At 40.5% G+C, this 15767-nt stretch overlaps 3 protein-coding genes across 3 annotated transcripts; all 3 read right to left on the reverse strand.

Moving 5' to 3' along the window:
* Window positions 1-221: 221 nt before the first annotated feature.
* On the reverse strand, window positions 222-907 carry LOC137577502 (uncharacterized). The gene is made up of 2 exons (XM_068290991.1): window positions 845-907; window positions 222-779 (listed from the first exon to the last, which is right to left on the reverse strand). Exons 1-2 carry the CDS (start codon window positions 905-907, stop codon window positions 222-224), a joined length of 621 nt encoding a protein of 206 aa, XP_068147092.1.
* Window positions 908-2408: 1501 nt separating this feature from the next.
* On the reverse strand, window positions 2409-3067 carry LOC137577901 (uncharacterized). Its single transcript, XM_068291465.1, has 2 exons — window positions 3005-3067; window positions 2409-2951 (listed from the first exon to the last, which is right to left on the reverse strand). Exons 1-2 carry the CDS (start codon window positions 3065-3067, stop codon window positions 2409-2411), a joined length of 606 nt encoding a protein of 201 aa, XP_068147566.1.
* Window positions 3068-4655: 1588 nt separating this feature from the next.
* Window positions 4656-15128, reverse strand: LOC137577807 (microtubule-associated protein futsch). The gene is made up of 6 exons (XM_068291356.1): window positions 14660-15128; window positions 14000-14181; window positions 13418-13939; window positions 6251-13356; window positions 6091-6191; window positions 4656-6032 (listed from the first exon to the last, which is right to left on the reverse strand). The coding sequence occupies exons 1-6, from the start codon at window positions 14874-14876 to the stop codon at window positions 5494-5496; spliced, it is 8667 nt and encodes a 2888-aa protein (XP_068147457.1). The 5' UTR covers window positions 14877-15128; the 3' UTR covers window positions 4656-5493.
* Between the last annotated feature and the right edge of the window lie 639 nt (window positions 15129-15767).

Here is a 15767-nt window from a genome sequence, read left to right on the forward strand (position 1 = left end):
CCCAATCCAACGATCATGTTCATATCTAATTCTGAAAGTTATTATATAGTGTTCTTGTCATCTTACAAACATAAATCTAAGTGACGAACAACTTGAGTGATTACAAATGAATATAATCTTAGAACTCCAAATTTATATTAGTCCGACAATTTTTTAACTTAATAGAACCCGCTAATATGAAAAATCATATTATTAATGCTCCTTAAATTTTATTCCATAGTCTACCAATATTTGTCAATGCACTTTTGACAGTTGGGTACGAAAGCATTGCAATTCTTAACAAGGGTCTCGGTGGCATCAACAAAGCAGAAGCTGGTGTCCGAAGGGAATTGACCAACATCGCGGATAGTAGCATTAATTGTCTCGGTCAGCTCCACGCCAGCCTCAACGAGCTTAGCCAGACACTCAGAGCCACTATCGGAGTCATCGCACACCTTGGTCTCGAAACTAATAATATCGACCAATTGGGTGCCTGCGCTCTTGATCGAGTCAATAATGGCTTGAATGTCCTCGGGGATGGCCTCACCGCAATTGTTAACGGCATACACATAGTTGGTACAGGTCTCAATTACATTCGCAAACTCCTGGATCAGGCAGGTCAGACCGAGTATACCATTCCAAGATGTGCCAAGGATCTTGATGACAGATCTGATGAAGCCCTGTTGCTCGACACTCATGTAGTCATCGTTGGAGTCCATCTCCTGGTATTTGCTTATCAAAGCATTCAATTTCATTTGGAGAGCCTTGATGTCAGGAGTGGCCACATCCTTAGGGCTTACCTATGTAAATAAACGGGTTATTAAAAGGGCTTTCTGTCAACGGAATTCCTTCTTGTGGTACTTACACTTGCGCTAAGGACACAACTGGCCGAGACCAGAACCAGCAGACAAAGTACTATGGCTTTCATTTTCAATTACTTTCTTGGGAATACACTTCTTAGCCCTCTTGTCAGTACTTTTATAGCAAATTGGGGGGCAAAGTGTTATCTACTCATTTGTATATATTAATAAAACCATTGATAGGCACTTGAGAGTTCTGAAATTTAACTCTAGACATTTAATCGCCAATCCCCAAAAATAGACAGTTCAATGTTTAATTAAATCCACAAACAAAATTTGTATATTATTATTATCTATTTGGGACTTAATTGCTTTCAATACATCAACTCTGTTTGTTGATAACATTTAAATTGTTATGTTGTTGTTTGTCGCACTCAAAGGAAATTATTTTAGCTTCGGGAAATCAAATTTCTTTTATATGAATCAAATATTTTATCTATAAATTAAGTTAAATGTGCTTGGAGACAGTTGAATGTTTTGGCAACATTCAGGAAAATACCCAAAAAGTTTTCATATTGTCAATTTTGAACAAGAAGTAAATTGTGATTAATACCAGATACTTTGGTGGCATCGCAAATCACCCAGGATCAACTGAACCAACTGACCCCCAGTCAGTCTTAATCCTTCTCCCGAGTTTCGATAAGGTGAATTATCTAGGCTTTAGCCTTGACACGGGCTTAACCTGAAAATTTCAGATCAAGATCAAGAGAAGTCAGCCAACCTAAAACTCTTTAAACTGCACTGGTTACTCGGAAGGAGATCTGAGCTCAGCACCTGCAACAAAATGCTGCTCTGAAGCCTGTATTTACCAATTCAACACTGGGGCACAGCTCAAACATTGAAATTCTACAACGATTCTAGAACAAGCTTTTACGCAGAATCGTTGAAGCGTCTATAAGCGTGCGTTACTTAGTCATCCACAGATTCCTTAACATCACGTCAGTTAAGTGCAAGATCCGGAGGTATGACACTCGGTAACTCTTCAGGCCAGAAACCCATGATAATACACTGCCAGACGGACATGGCTATATGAACTCGCCTCGTCGTGCTGATCAGGAATATATGTATATACTTTATCCTTCCTTGACTAGTGCCATCTATCCTACAATTAGCCCAAGGCACTTTGATCTAGATTACGTTCGTTGAAAATTTTTGCAAAAGGTATTTAGAATTTGTCTCAATAATTTCAAAATGCATGCAATGAGGATAACGAATCACAAAAATATTTAATATTTGATTTCAATAAGATTGAAAGACATTATCACTAACCATAGAACAAGGAATCCATACTTGAAGTTCATTGACATTTTTCATCTCGATAGGAAAGATGACTTTTAAAAACTGGTGAAAATTAAGTTGCAGATTCGCAAAGTGAGGAGTTTTTAAGAATTTCCTTTAGCTAAACTTTTTTAAAACATTAAATCAACTTTTCAGTGCTTGAATAAGGCTCTGAGAGCGCCTCTGATAGCCTCCCAAGTCCCGGGACCCGTAGCATCTTTCCTAGGGATGGATCCCTCATCTTAGGCGAAGGTATACAAGTATATTGCTTGAGTAATTTTATTTTACAGTCTACATGGAGTCAATGCACTTATCGATGTTTGGCAAAAAGTTGTTGCATGCAGTCTTAACTTCGTTGGTGGCTTTGACAAAGCAGGAACTGGTATCTGAGGGCAATTTGGTGATTTGCTTCAAAGTGGTGTTAATCTTTCTGGTCAATTGCATGCAAGCCTTGAACAATTGCAGCATGCACTTGGAGGTGGTACTATTGTCACTCGAACAGAGGGTGGAGTTCAAATGGATAATATTATTGCAGATGGTAATCATGGCCTTGCAAGAGGAAACCACAGCAGCCACATCCTTGGGCACAGCCACGCCACAGGCATCAATGGCATCCACATAGCTGGTGCAAGCATTCATTACGGCCACCACTTCCTTCAGGATGCAGTTGACACCACGCACAGAGGACAAACATTTCTTCAAAATCTTTGCACAAGAGACAATGAAACCAAATTGCTCAACATCCATATAATCACCATCGGCTTCCAACTCGGCTAGCCAAAGATCCAGCTCAACTTCGGCAGCCTGAAAGTCAGGATGCACATCGACATTGGCCTAAATGATAGAAAACTGTAAAGTTTCTTAAAATAACTATCCATTTTTCTTACATTCGTCTTAAGCAGACAACTGGCCGAAACCAGAACCAGGAGACAGAGCGTTATGGCTTTCATTTTCAATTACTTTTTTGGGTATATTCTACGATATCCAAATTCTGTGCTTTTATATCAAATTAATGGCAGAAGTTATCTATTCCATTTCTTTATCCCATTGATAGACACCTGAAAATTCTAAAATTTAAATTTCCCTAATCAAAAGTATATGTTCATAGAATGCTTCGACTTTGGTATACCTTTTAAATCGATCTCGATTTTCCTTATCAGCAACAAATTATTTGTATGAAAGGTTTCAACTAATATTTCTCCTGGGTAGCCTAGGATTCGGGCAGACAGAGAGGCGTGTCAAAAAGTCATTGGATATAAAGAAAGTTAATACCATCAAAGAGACCTATCCCAATTATCTGTTCAATATTCATTTGATTGACTTTAATATGCCCATGCGATTACAAAGTATAAAATTCACAAAAGATAATGCAAAAGCCTGTGGCATGCTTTAATTAATTTCATATCATGCAAATAAATATTTGAAATTATCTATCCTCGTGGAGGGTATCGGAAAGTGCAGCCGCACTTAATCTTTTGTCTATCATATATGTACATACTACGTGTTTCTTGATAACATTTAAATTATAGTATATGGATTATTTATCGCAACCCCCTTGAGGTGTATATTTAACTAGGGTTGGGTTAATTAGTAGTGGTATATAAATAAATATTTTAATATTTTTTTTAGATGTAAAAAAATAACAATACATTTTTTAGAAAATTTTTTGGCCACAAAGTGGAAACAAACAAGAAGAAAGTCTTACCCAATTGATATTGAGATCTCTATCAATTTATATTAACTTATTTTGCTCATAATCTCTCATTCTATGTGGCTTATGAACTTAATAATACTTACATGTTGGTCATCAATTTTTACTTAAAAAGCAAATGTTAATTCTTTATAAAGAATGCGTTGAAATGTCTTCTCTCTTAAAATTATCTTTGCACTTTCAATCTAAAAGTTAAATTAAAATCTAATAAGAAAAATCGCAACCAATTCCATTAACATGATACTATCAAAAAAAAAAAAAAAAAAAGAAGAAAAACTATATGTTTCACACAAATTTTCTGCCAGAAGATAAATTTTCAGTATTTTGAAAAAATTTGTGCAGTAACTTTTTATGAAAATTTTTTTGTGGCAAGACTTCATTTCCGAAAGATTTTTATGACAAATAATGAACAATTAATTCAACATTAAAAAAGTGGTAATGGGATATAGGACAATAGTTTTTGAAAGTTACTTGCTAATTATTATTATTTGAATAAATTCTTTTCATTTGTGTTTCTATCACAAACTTTTAGCAAATATTAAAAGCCAATTTATTAATAAATATTTAAAAAAGTCGATGTAATATTTACTCTTTTATACATATAAAGTTTATAACCAGCAATTTATATAAAATGGTAATTTTTGTCCTGTTTTATTTGATTAGATTTAGTACATACCATAGAATTGAAATGCACGACTACATTTTAAATAGAAATAAAGCAAATAATTCGGAGCTAAAAGCCTTTAAAAAACTATTCCTGCCCTCTGAATGAAGTGAGGTTTAAGAATAATCCCCTGTTTCATGGTTGACTGGAGGCTGGTAAAGACCCAACCCGACATAACTTTCCGAACTTTCCATGATACTTTATATCAAACCATTCATACTTCTTTTACATGCATGGAATGCACTGACGAATACATTTTTTGTGTGTGTTATTTTCAACTAATGTTAAATAGTTTATTTTCAATCTAGCTTTAGTTTAGTTCTCTCTTTGATTTAGTATATCATTCTTTCGTATCATATTATTATCTTGCATATTAGGGTTTGGTAAACTAAACACCTTAATTTTTTTAGTTTTTTTTTTTTATTAATATGCACTGCATTTCGATAACTATAACTATGATTCTGTTTACGTTGCTCTGTTTTTATTATTATCATTATTATAATTATAGTTAATTAGTATTTATGGTATGTATCATAGGTTTTATATTATGAATAATATACAACTAAATTAAAATACTAGATATAGTCTGAAGTAGTTTGGGTCTGTGTTTATCTATTAAACTTTTCATTTTGTTTTGTTTAGTTGTTGCTATTATCATTTTTTTTTTTTGTTGCTGTTGTTCTCTATGAGTTGAAATTATGTGCAAAATAAATAAAATTAAATTAAATTATTTTTCAGCAAGAAAAACGAATAAAGAGAAATAAAAAATGTATAAAAGAAATAAAGAATTCAGTTTGTTAAATAAGCGATTCAGATATTTCTAGTTTTTTTTCTGTTTTTGTTTTCGCACATATGTCAATTGCGTTTAGGATTTCAATTTCCAATAAGTGGCCCAAATGAGGAGTCCCAGACATGATTATCCTATACATATACATATGTCCATATACATATATGAACTACATTATATACATTATTTTCTTATTGTTGGCCAACGGCGTTTGTTATGTGTCATAATCGTCTTGCTGAGAACTGAAGTAGCTCACCAGTCCACTAAATTCACCGACTCCGCCGCCAGAGGAAGATGTTCCAGCACCTGGCGGAGCACTAGAGCACACACCATGTGCCGAACTAGAATCCTCTTCAGCAGCAATGGCTGCTGGTGAATCGGCGGCTGGAGCTAATGGAGATTTCGTATTGGAATAGGCTTCCAATGTTGTCAATTTTTTGCTTGGCTTATGTGCGGCTACAACAACTTCTGGCGCAGCAGCTGGCGGGGCCGTTGCTGGTGTTGGTGCCGTAGCCGTAACCGGCGGTAAAGCTGCTGCAGGAGCTGGAGGTACCGCAACTGGTGGCAAAGCTTGGGCTGCAGCCGGCGCCGGAGCAGGGGATTTGCCACGCGTTAACGCCGATACAGAGTGATTTGTGGGCGTGGTCGGCGGATGAGTTGGCGGAGCACTTACTATAACAGAGCTGGGTGCAGCATGGGCAGGTGGTGTGCCCAGCGGCGGTGGTGGATAATAGCCATAAGGTGGATAGCCGCCTAGAAAGTAAATGATTAAACATTTTGCTTAAATACTTAATTTAACAGAAAAACTTACGTGGTCCGGAAACAAAGTCCACAGCTCCTGGTCGCATATTACCAGCACCCGGGGGTCCTACGCGAGGCGGATAATTTGGATTTCCATAGATGGGTGGAGCTCTACAAGGGCAATAATTTTTTATGTCTCGTTTTTAAATTTTTTGTTTATCTCAACTTACCTATAATGATTCAAATGTGGTGATGCATGCCTAGCTGGTGGTGGCCCAGCACCATAGATACTACCAGGAGGAGGACCATGATGTTCGGGACCATGTAAGGAATACGGGGGGCGTGCATTTGGAGAGGGTCCTCCAACATTTGGTGGACCAGAAGTGGGCGGCGGAGCTCCCCGCAATGGTGGAGGCGGTCCGTAGGTGGGACGCAGTGCAGAGTGCGCAGGCGGCAATCCTGGTGGAATCTGTGGACGCAGTAAATGACGAGGCGGACCCGGCGATGATGCAGTCGAAGGTGAACGTGATCCTGCACCCGTCGCTGAGGCGGATGATACAGGCGTTGGCGGCAAAGGTTGACCATAGAAACGTGCCAATTCCGCACTGCTCGGATACATGCCTCCAGGTGGTCCACGTCCATGCTGTGGTGGAGGCTGTAAGTGTGAGGGCAATCTCGTGATCACTGACGCCTGAGTGGATATTGGAGCGGCTGGCAAAGAAGTGGGAACCGAGGCAGGAACAGAAGTTGGCGCAGCGTCTTCATGAGGTTTGAAGAGTTTTGTTTTATCCGTCGGAGGAGGAGGCGGCAATCCGCCAGTAATAACGGAACTTGCTGCTGTAACCGCCGCAGCTGTTTGCTGTTTCTGCAATTGATCCCTCAGAGGTGTAACCTTTTTTCGTCGTCCCCGAGGTTTTTGGTCTATGGGAGCTCCCGCCGATGCTGGTGGTGGTGGACGCACTGCAGCCGCAGCAGCAGCAGCTTGCATCAAATGTGCCGCCGCTGGCATCGACATGCCCAGAGGCAAATGTGGATTAGGTGGTGGTGGATGCTGACCATAACTTGGCCGACTCAATGGTTGACCCAAGGGAGCGGAGAGAGCATTCTGTAAAAGTTGCATGGCCTGAGGCGGTTGAGACTGCAAATGAAGCTGCAACATGGGATGCATACCACCACCACGAGCTGCAGATGAAGAGCCTGGCGGTGGCAATAAAGAGGCTGATGCCGGAAATTGATGACGCAGAAGTGGTGGTCCCATAGTGGGCATTGGCAGACGCTTCCTGAGCGGTTCCTGTAGACCAGAAGAGCTAGCGGCTGCAGCATTGGGGGCAGCTGCAGCCACAGATGATGGCGGACCGTCTGTTGCTTTGACCGGTTTCGATTTGCTTGGAGTCGTGCGTAGGACTTCTTCCGCGCCGGGCAATTCTCTATTGGCTGCTGCAGCGGTGAATTGCTCCTCTTCCTCCACCATACGTGCAATGGCGTCTTCCATATCCTCCGGCAAATCGTCTGGCAATTCAGCGTCATCCAATTCAGATTCATCTACATCGTCCAAATCTCCGATAGCCTCACCTTTGCGTTGCAAATAATCGATATCCAATACCTTGGCCTGCCGGATCACTGACAATGGCACTGTGGACAGGGAATCTCCACCAGCTTTGCTGGAAGTACGCTGCTTCTGCTCCGGTAATGGTGGTTGATTAGTTCCTTTAATTGGTGTCAGTCGTGGAGTGGCCGCCAGCTTGGCGCCTTCGGCATTTTTCTCGGCTAACATACGCTTTATTTCTTCCTGCTTTTGAATGAACTTCTGACGCTCTTCGGGAGGGGTGTCAGGACGTTGAACACCGGGCTTTATGCCACCATCTGAACTATCATCATCAAAGTCTTCAATGTAGGCATAACGACGTCCACGGGTTCGGGTACGCTCGTCGGAGACGCCCTCATCAGAGGAACGATCAGAGGGAGGTGGTTTCTTTTTGGGCTTCGCCTTGGCAGGACCAGATGCAGACCCTCCAGTTTTGAGGGGCTGAGAACGTGGCTGTTTGCCCGATCCTTTACCCGAATTGGGAGCTCCATCTTCATCATCCTCCTCCTCATCTTCTGGTTCACTTTCGCTGATGTCATCATCCGAATATTCCAAACGTTTTCCCTTCTTTGCAGGTGCTGCAGGTTTTTTAAGTTTCGGCGATTTTCTAGCTACTACCGATCCCGCATTGGATTTCTTGTTGCCACTCGATTTCTTCTTCTTCTTACCAGGATGCCAAGCCCCATCTTCACTCTCACTAGTCGTATCGTCACAGAGATCGGCACTGTCCATATTTTCAGATAGTTCCGATCCATTGTCATCATCATCTTCAGTCTCGGTTTCCGTATAGTCAGAGTCCTCCTTCTTTTTCTTTTTGGTCTTGCTTTTTTGTTTCTGTACCTCCTCTTCGCTTTCATCAGATCCGTCTACAACAAATTTGCGATCTTTGCGCCGTTCGCGTGCAGCTCTTCGTGCGGCTTTTCTTTGTTTCTTACCACGTCCGGGTCGTCGATAGACCTCTAGGCTTGAGTCCGAATCATCGGAAGCGGACTGGGAGCTATCCTCATCGGAGTAACTGGACGTTTTAAAGTCCTCATCACTACCATGATCCTCTTCGGAGCTCACATCAAGGGTGGTTAGCTTGCGTGACTTCTTTTTGCCAGACGCCTGAAATTTGGATTTTATTTTGCTCGACTTGAGAGGAACCGCATCATCATCGTCTGAATCGCTACTGTTGTCGCTCTTTTCCTTTGCCAAATCGGGCTTCTTTTCCTCCTCCTGGTCATCGGTTTCCTGACGAATTTTCTCCTTGTCTGCTTCAATTATGGTAGATATATCCTTTCCGCGACCCAAATTACCTGCTCCAGCCACTTCATCCATCTCCTTCTTCAAGGCGGAGTTGATGAGATCGTCGTACTCATTGAGACGATAACTTACATTGATCTGGCGACGTTTACGTAGCTTATAAATGGGTTCATCATCTGAATCTGAAAAGCTGTTGCTGCTAGAACTACTTGTGGCCGATTCGGAACCACTACCTCCTCGAGAATGGCTATTTGAAGAGTCGTCTGAGTCACCACCACCACCACGACGACGTCGTGAACCTCTTTTGGCTGCTTTACGATTGCTGCGACCATCGCCACGTCGCCGCTTTGGCTTATCCTTTTGTCTAATTATCTCCTCTTCCTCCTCATCGTCGCTATCGTCACTCAGAAGTTTATGCTCGTTAGCTTTAATTTTGGCATTCTCCTTGTCTTTCGCCTCCTGCTGCAACCTCATTAGTTCGGCTTGCTCGGCCAAACGTTTCTCCTCCTGCTTTTGATTGACCATGTTATCAAATTGTTTAAGCTGATTCTCGAGGGCTACTATTAGATGCTCTTGCTGACACGGTGGACAATGCCAATCGCCTTCTGGTATATAGAATAAAACCGGTGATAGACACGAGCAATGATAGCCCTTATTACAGTCGGGAGTATCGCAAAGTAAAATCCACTCTGGATGATCAGATTTGCCACATTTTTGACACGCCTCATCAGCATCGAATTCCTCATCTTCGGCGTTCTCTTTGCGTACAGTGCGGGCCCGTTTCATGGGCACCAATTGGGTTTCATCTTCCACATCGGATTCAGGTGAGAATTCATGATCGGATTTAAAGAGTGGTGATCCCGGATCGGTTTCATAATGTGGTGGCTCCTCTTCTTCTTCCTCACTCTCAGCTTGCTCTTCCGAGTCTGAAGACCAGGTTCCATCTTTGCCAGGACATTTCTTTTTCGCCTTCTTTTTCATCTGATTGCTAGCCTCTTCAGCTTCGCTAGCTTCTTCCGAGGATTCCTCTTCGGCAGATGGTTCCGGCACAGTTGGGTCGGCTTCTTTTTCAGCTTTTTTCTTCTTTTTTAGTTCCTGTTTCATTGTACGCAAAGCCACTTCCTCTAGCTTGCGCCGCTCAGCCTCTTCTTTGATTTTTTGCTGGGCAATGCGACGGGACTGACGCACTGGAGTCTCAGAATCATTTGATTCAATGATATTTGTGGTATCCACATCCCGCTTCTTACGTGGGCCACGTCCTCGACCTGGCCCTGTCTTAACTGCCGGTGCTTTGGGTGTCTCTTCAACTTGCTCAACCTCTTTGACAATAGCTTCCAATTTGGCGGGCGATTCCTCCTCCGGTTTGTGTGATTTTTCAGCTTTGATTAAATTCTTTTCTTTGTTTGCCTCTTCCTCTTCTTTGAGTTCCGTTTTATTTTCAACCTTAACAGCAGCTTCGTTTTTTGCTTCTTTAATGGTATCTGGTGGAGATTTCGTTGGACCACCGCCACCAGATCCACGCGTCCGTTTGGGTTGTGGTAATTCACTGTGCACAACAGCAGCACCGCCACGCCGACCGGAACGACGATTTGATGCAAGTGAATCTAATAAATCCTTAGAAGGCGATGGACTTGATTCCTTTTCTTCATGCTTTGGTTCTGTTTTAGGAATTGTTTCACTTTCTTCTTCATTTTTTATTAATATTGGCGGCGATTTTGCGTTCTTATTTTTCGACTGAGTTGACTTTGAGACTGTTTCCACCTGCTCCCGCTCATTATTGCGTTTAAGTTTCTCACTGACGGCTGGTAATGATTCCTCACCAGACGAGGATTCTTTGGCTTCCTTGGCATCCTCGCTGCTGCGTCGTTTACGCTGGCGTTCCTCCGTTGAAAGCGCAGCGGGTGGAACAGAAGGTGGGGCCACTGTTTCACTATTTGTACGTTTTCTGGGAGTGGCCTCTTCATCACTTTCCTCTTGACGTATTTGAGTTAGAAGATTCTTTTTTAGTGGCTTCGTAATCGGAGATTTCTTTGGTGGCGTAAAAGCAGCCACAGCAGCAGCTGAAGCTGTAGTTGCATCTGGAGACGAATCTACAGCGCGTGTAGTTGATTTTGTAGATGTCTCAACTATGGCATCTGCCGTTGTTGCCGCCTTCTCTGGTGTCTTTTTCAGCTTCTTCTCTATAATCTCCGCCAGAGTTGGCTTCTGCTTCGTGTTACTAATTGCGGGAGTCGTCGTAGTAGTTGCGGGTGAAGCATTAATTTTCTCCAACTGCCTTTTAGGTGCAGCAATCTTCCGACGACTGCGTGAGTCTTCTTCGCCACCACTTGAAGAGGTAGAGGTTTCTTCAATCTGGGTTTTTTGTGCTTCCACCTTGCGCCGTGCATCTGTATTGGATATCTTCGGTCTCATTTTAATACGTTTGCCTCCTATATCAGAATCATCGAGATCTTCCTCTTGCTGTTCCTCTTCTAGAGCATCTACCTCACTTTCAGATGTCGATTGACGTGGTGGTGGTAAATTGAGACGTCGCTTACCCAGCATTGTGGATTTTGGCTTCTCAACGGTTGTTTTTGTCGTTGTCTTTGCTGTGATGTTAGGTACTACTTGCGATTCCTCTTTGGGCGGCGAACTTTTCTTTGTTAGATCGTTGGTTTCCTTACGTTTAAGATCCACTTTTGATGTGCTTGGCAATTCTTTACTTTTTTGTACTACAAAATCTTTCAGTTTTTGCAAAGTGTTACTGTCGGAAGATGATTTTTTAACTGTTTCATCTTTATCGCTTTTAATTGTACTATGACCACTTTTATCGATTGCAATCGTTTCGGTTGTTTTCTTATCCTTCTCATTTTCACTTTCCGTTTCGCTTTTAAATTTTTTACAGTCCGAGGAGTATTCATCATGTTTTGTCATGCTATTGGCTTTAATGGAAGATTTTTCGTCACATCGCACCGTTTCGGCATTACATTTGTCCGCAAGAATAGGTACTGATTCTTTTTTTGACGACTCCTTTCTAGCATCTTTTTTGTCTTGCCCCGTGGGCGTGGCATCACTTTTAATAATATCTTCACTCACTTTAATACATTTTTCATCCATTTCAGTATTAGTCTTTTCTAATTTATCGGATTTAGAAGTTTCACAGGGTTTTACTATATTACCATTAGAATTTTTTGACGTTTCAGTGACATTGCAAACCTTTTTACTCAAATCAATTGAGTCGTTGATAGTTGTCAATCTTTCAATACCAATCTCGTTAGAGCTTTCAATTGATTCTCCTGATTGTTGGTTTTTTCCAGTATCAAGCGTTAAGTCTTCGCTCTTAGTCTTTTCGTTACTCAGTTTCGCGACCGATTCCAATGCTTTATCATCGGAACACAATTTGTTAGACATATGTAAGTCCGCCTTAGGACTATTTATGGGGGGCACTTTCTGCTTACTTTCTTCAGGGATAGTCTCAATTTTTGTTCGGTCACACTTCCCCTTTTCAACAGTCTCTTTGACACTTTCCGAGATTTTCTCGTTGGTTTGCTCGACTTTCGTTTCGTCGTCTTTAAGTTCATTTGAGATTGCTTTTGTTTCACTTTTTTCTTTATCTACTTTATCTTGTTCTGGAGCATCTGATGTGGCTTCTGTTCCTATACCCTTCTTGTTGTCAATCTCATGCTGTTCAACTTTTTGTTCCCCGTCGCCATTCCTGGGTGGGGTTACGTCTCGTTCTTTAACACTTTCGCCATTCGTTTTCTCCTCACTTACACTATCAAAAATACTACGTTTCGTTGCCGACGGCTTTGGTGTTTGCTGTTGCTTAATGGGACTCAGCTTGAGGCAACCAGGTTCGCCAAAGAAAAAAGTGGCCTTGGGTTCGGTCGAAGGAGTGGCTGTCGCAGCTGCTGCATCCTCTGAAGATTCATTTTTGTCGTTACCAACAAGGCAGGAGGCGCCATTACCCAAGCCTTGGACATAATGAACAGGCTCCTCAATGGCTTCTCCCACTGGAGACTCTTCAATATCATCGTCATCCGTACAATGTAAAAATAAATTGATCCCATCACAATCTTTGCCTGATCCCTGACCAAATATTTTTATTGGTGGGTCTTCGATGGTTTCACCCACATCATCGTCTTCATCGTCCTCAGCATCATCATCATCATCTTCGTCCTCCTCAATGTCCGCAGCGGCACTATCGATATCCTCACTATTCTCCTCTTCGCCCTCTTCCAATTCGGAGTCTTCTTCTTCTCCATCTTCACCTTCCTCCTCCTCCTCTTCACCTTCTTCATCGTCACCAGATTCTGCCGATCCGCTCTGGTGATCATCATGTTTTGTGCTCTCATAGCGACTCGGCTTCTTAATCCTCTTTGTGTCAAGAAGAGTGGGTCGATTTTTCATTTTTTGTTCTTCCTCCTGCTGCAGAGTTATAGAACTATTCTCTTGTACTTCATCTAGAGAACGTTTCTTAGTTGAAGGTGCTGGCGATTGGATTTTCGCTTGGGTAATTAACAAGGGCTAAAAAAGAAAATACATAATTTTATTTTCCGATTTTAAGAAATTTACTTTTTATACTTACCTTAACTCTCTTCACTTTAGGCTGATCTTCTTCTGGTGGCGGCGAGCGCAATTTAATCTTCAAATTGGGCACAACTTTCGGTTGATCTTCTAGCTGCTTTTCGTCGTCTTGATCGTCATCTTCTTCTTCCTCATCCTCCCCCTCATCATCATCATTATCTTCCTCATGGTCTAACTCTTCTTGTTCCTCCGGCGGTGGAGGTTTCTCTTGACAAGTATTACTCGAACTGGTGGTATCCTCATCCGCTTCTCCTATATCCTTAGAGGGCAACACTACCTCATTTCCCCTTAGTCTGGTAATGAGATTTACAAATTCATCACGATTGGTGGCCACCACTTGCCAAATCTCCTCATCCAAATGCTCCTGATAGATACGCAAATTGCAATCCTTGTCCTGAGTGAACCAATAAGTATGACCTAAACGATCGCGTCCAATTGGCCGACATCGCAACGCATCCGCATTGAGGGTTAAAATATGAGCCCGAAACTTTGCATTCCTCTCGAATTGACTCTCCAGGAGTTCCTGTAACAACATAAAAACTGTTAAATCGTTTTCAAAACAATTTCTTATCGATAATCTTACCCGAAATACACGCAATTTGACTTTTAGACTGGAGTTCTTATAACCGAAGCGTTCAATTTCCCAGGCATCTTGGGCTGAATAACCGAAACAGAATTTACTTAGTGCCGATTCCCAGCTCTTCTCGTGAACAGTTTTACGTGTTTTGCGCAATAATTTTATATGCAAAGCTTTTAGTTCGGGAACTGAAATTTCACAGAAAGAAAGAAGATAATTATATTACGTTCTTATTGTTATTGTTGATTATTCACAAAATACAAACAAATTTTGTTTTTGCCCTCTCTCGAACATATACAAACAACTCTCTCTCTCTCTTTCGCACACAATAACTCTCTCAACTCTCTTTGTGTTTTAGTTCTGAGCAAGTAGCGGCTAAAGGCTAGATGGAAAAACACAACGGCTACATTAGGAAATTTTGTAATCACTTATTACATATTTAAAAAGTGAGTCGTTCGTTAAAAATTTTAATCTGATTAAATTTAAATATAGTTAAGAATCTATAAGTTTCTCAATATTCAATTTTATATAATATATTTAATGTATGTTGGATTCCATGTTGGATTTCTCTTGTCAGGCCGAATTCCTAGCTAACTTGTTCAACATTGCTAACTCTCTCCGCACACTCTGTCACACATTCTCACGCGCGCTCTCTCTCTCTCTCACCTTCATCGTTGTTTGTCAACCACAACTGCAAATGCTTAAAATTCGGCAATTCCAGGCCCAAATCTTTTGAAAACTTTTGCAAAAACGCACAAATAATAGCAAAATTTGGATCATTTGCACATGAATGAAGCGTCGAGCTTATGGCATCTTCATCTTTGCATTCTTCTGCAGCTGTTGCTGCTTCTGCTGCTGCTGTTTCTGTTATGGACGCCGCCATTTCATTTTTTCATACCACATAAATCGAGAAAATTTTCTTATTTTTTTCTTTTGTATACTACACTAGTAAAATTGCACAATTGTCGCACAAAATAGAAGGCATTTGCTCAAATATTATGCTGGTTGGATAGTCGACACTTGCATGCATCGATAGAGCATAGTTTTAATCACAACACTTGTCGATTTACATTAGAAAATTGCAAATTAAACCAAAAAAAAAACAGGGAATGAAAAGATGGCTTTATTATTTCTAGAGTTGTCAACTAATTGAAAAATTATCGATGAACAATCGATAGGTGGTGCAAAATGTCGAATTGTTATCGGTTATTATTTTTATTTAGTATTTAGTATTTAAATTTAGTATTTCTGTTATGTTGTTTGTTTCCGTTTAAATATTAAATTGTTTAGTCATATGTCATAATACTTTTTCAATTATTATAATAATTTATTTATTTTTAATAGATTTTTCTTAGGTATATTTTAAAAGTTGAGATGACTTATTGCTACAAAAATATTTATATATTTATATTTATTTAACTGATGCAAAAAAAAAGTAAAATTTTAGCCAAAAAGTAAAGGATACAAATCTTTGAGAAAGATTAAAATATATGTATATTGGGTTATTTCACTTTCCCAATTAAAATTTCAGATACTCTCTATTCTATTATTTTTTTCAAAAGAAATTATTGTTTTTTCGTACGCCAAAATAAATCAGTTCTTTCTCTGCTTTTCGACTACAATAAAATCAAATTCCAGTGAGTTGTCTCGGAGAAGCTATTAATGTCGAAATGTCAACACTTAATTGAAATAAAATAATTGGTGTTGTTTTTTAAAACGACGCAATTCATAGATAGATTTTAAAAGTTGTGACAAGAAACGTACCAATTTTAAA

Source organism: Drosophila tropicalis, unplaced genomic scaffold (genome assembly GCF_018151085.1).
Source record: "Drosophila tropicalis isolate 14030-0801.00 unplaced genomic scaffold, ASM1815108v1 contig_1187, whole genome shotgun sequence".
NCBI lineage: Eukaryota > Metazoa > Arthropoda > Insecta > Diptera > Drosophilidae > Drosophila > Drosophila tropicalis.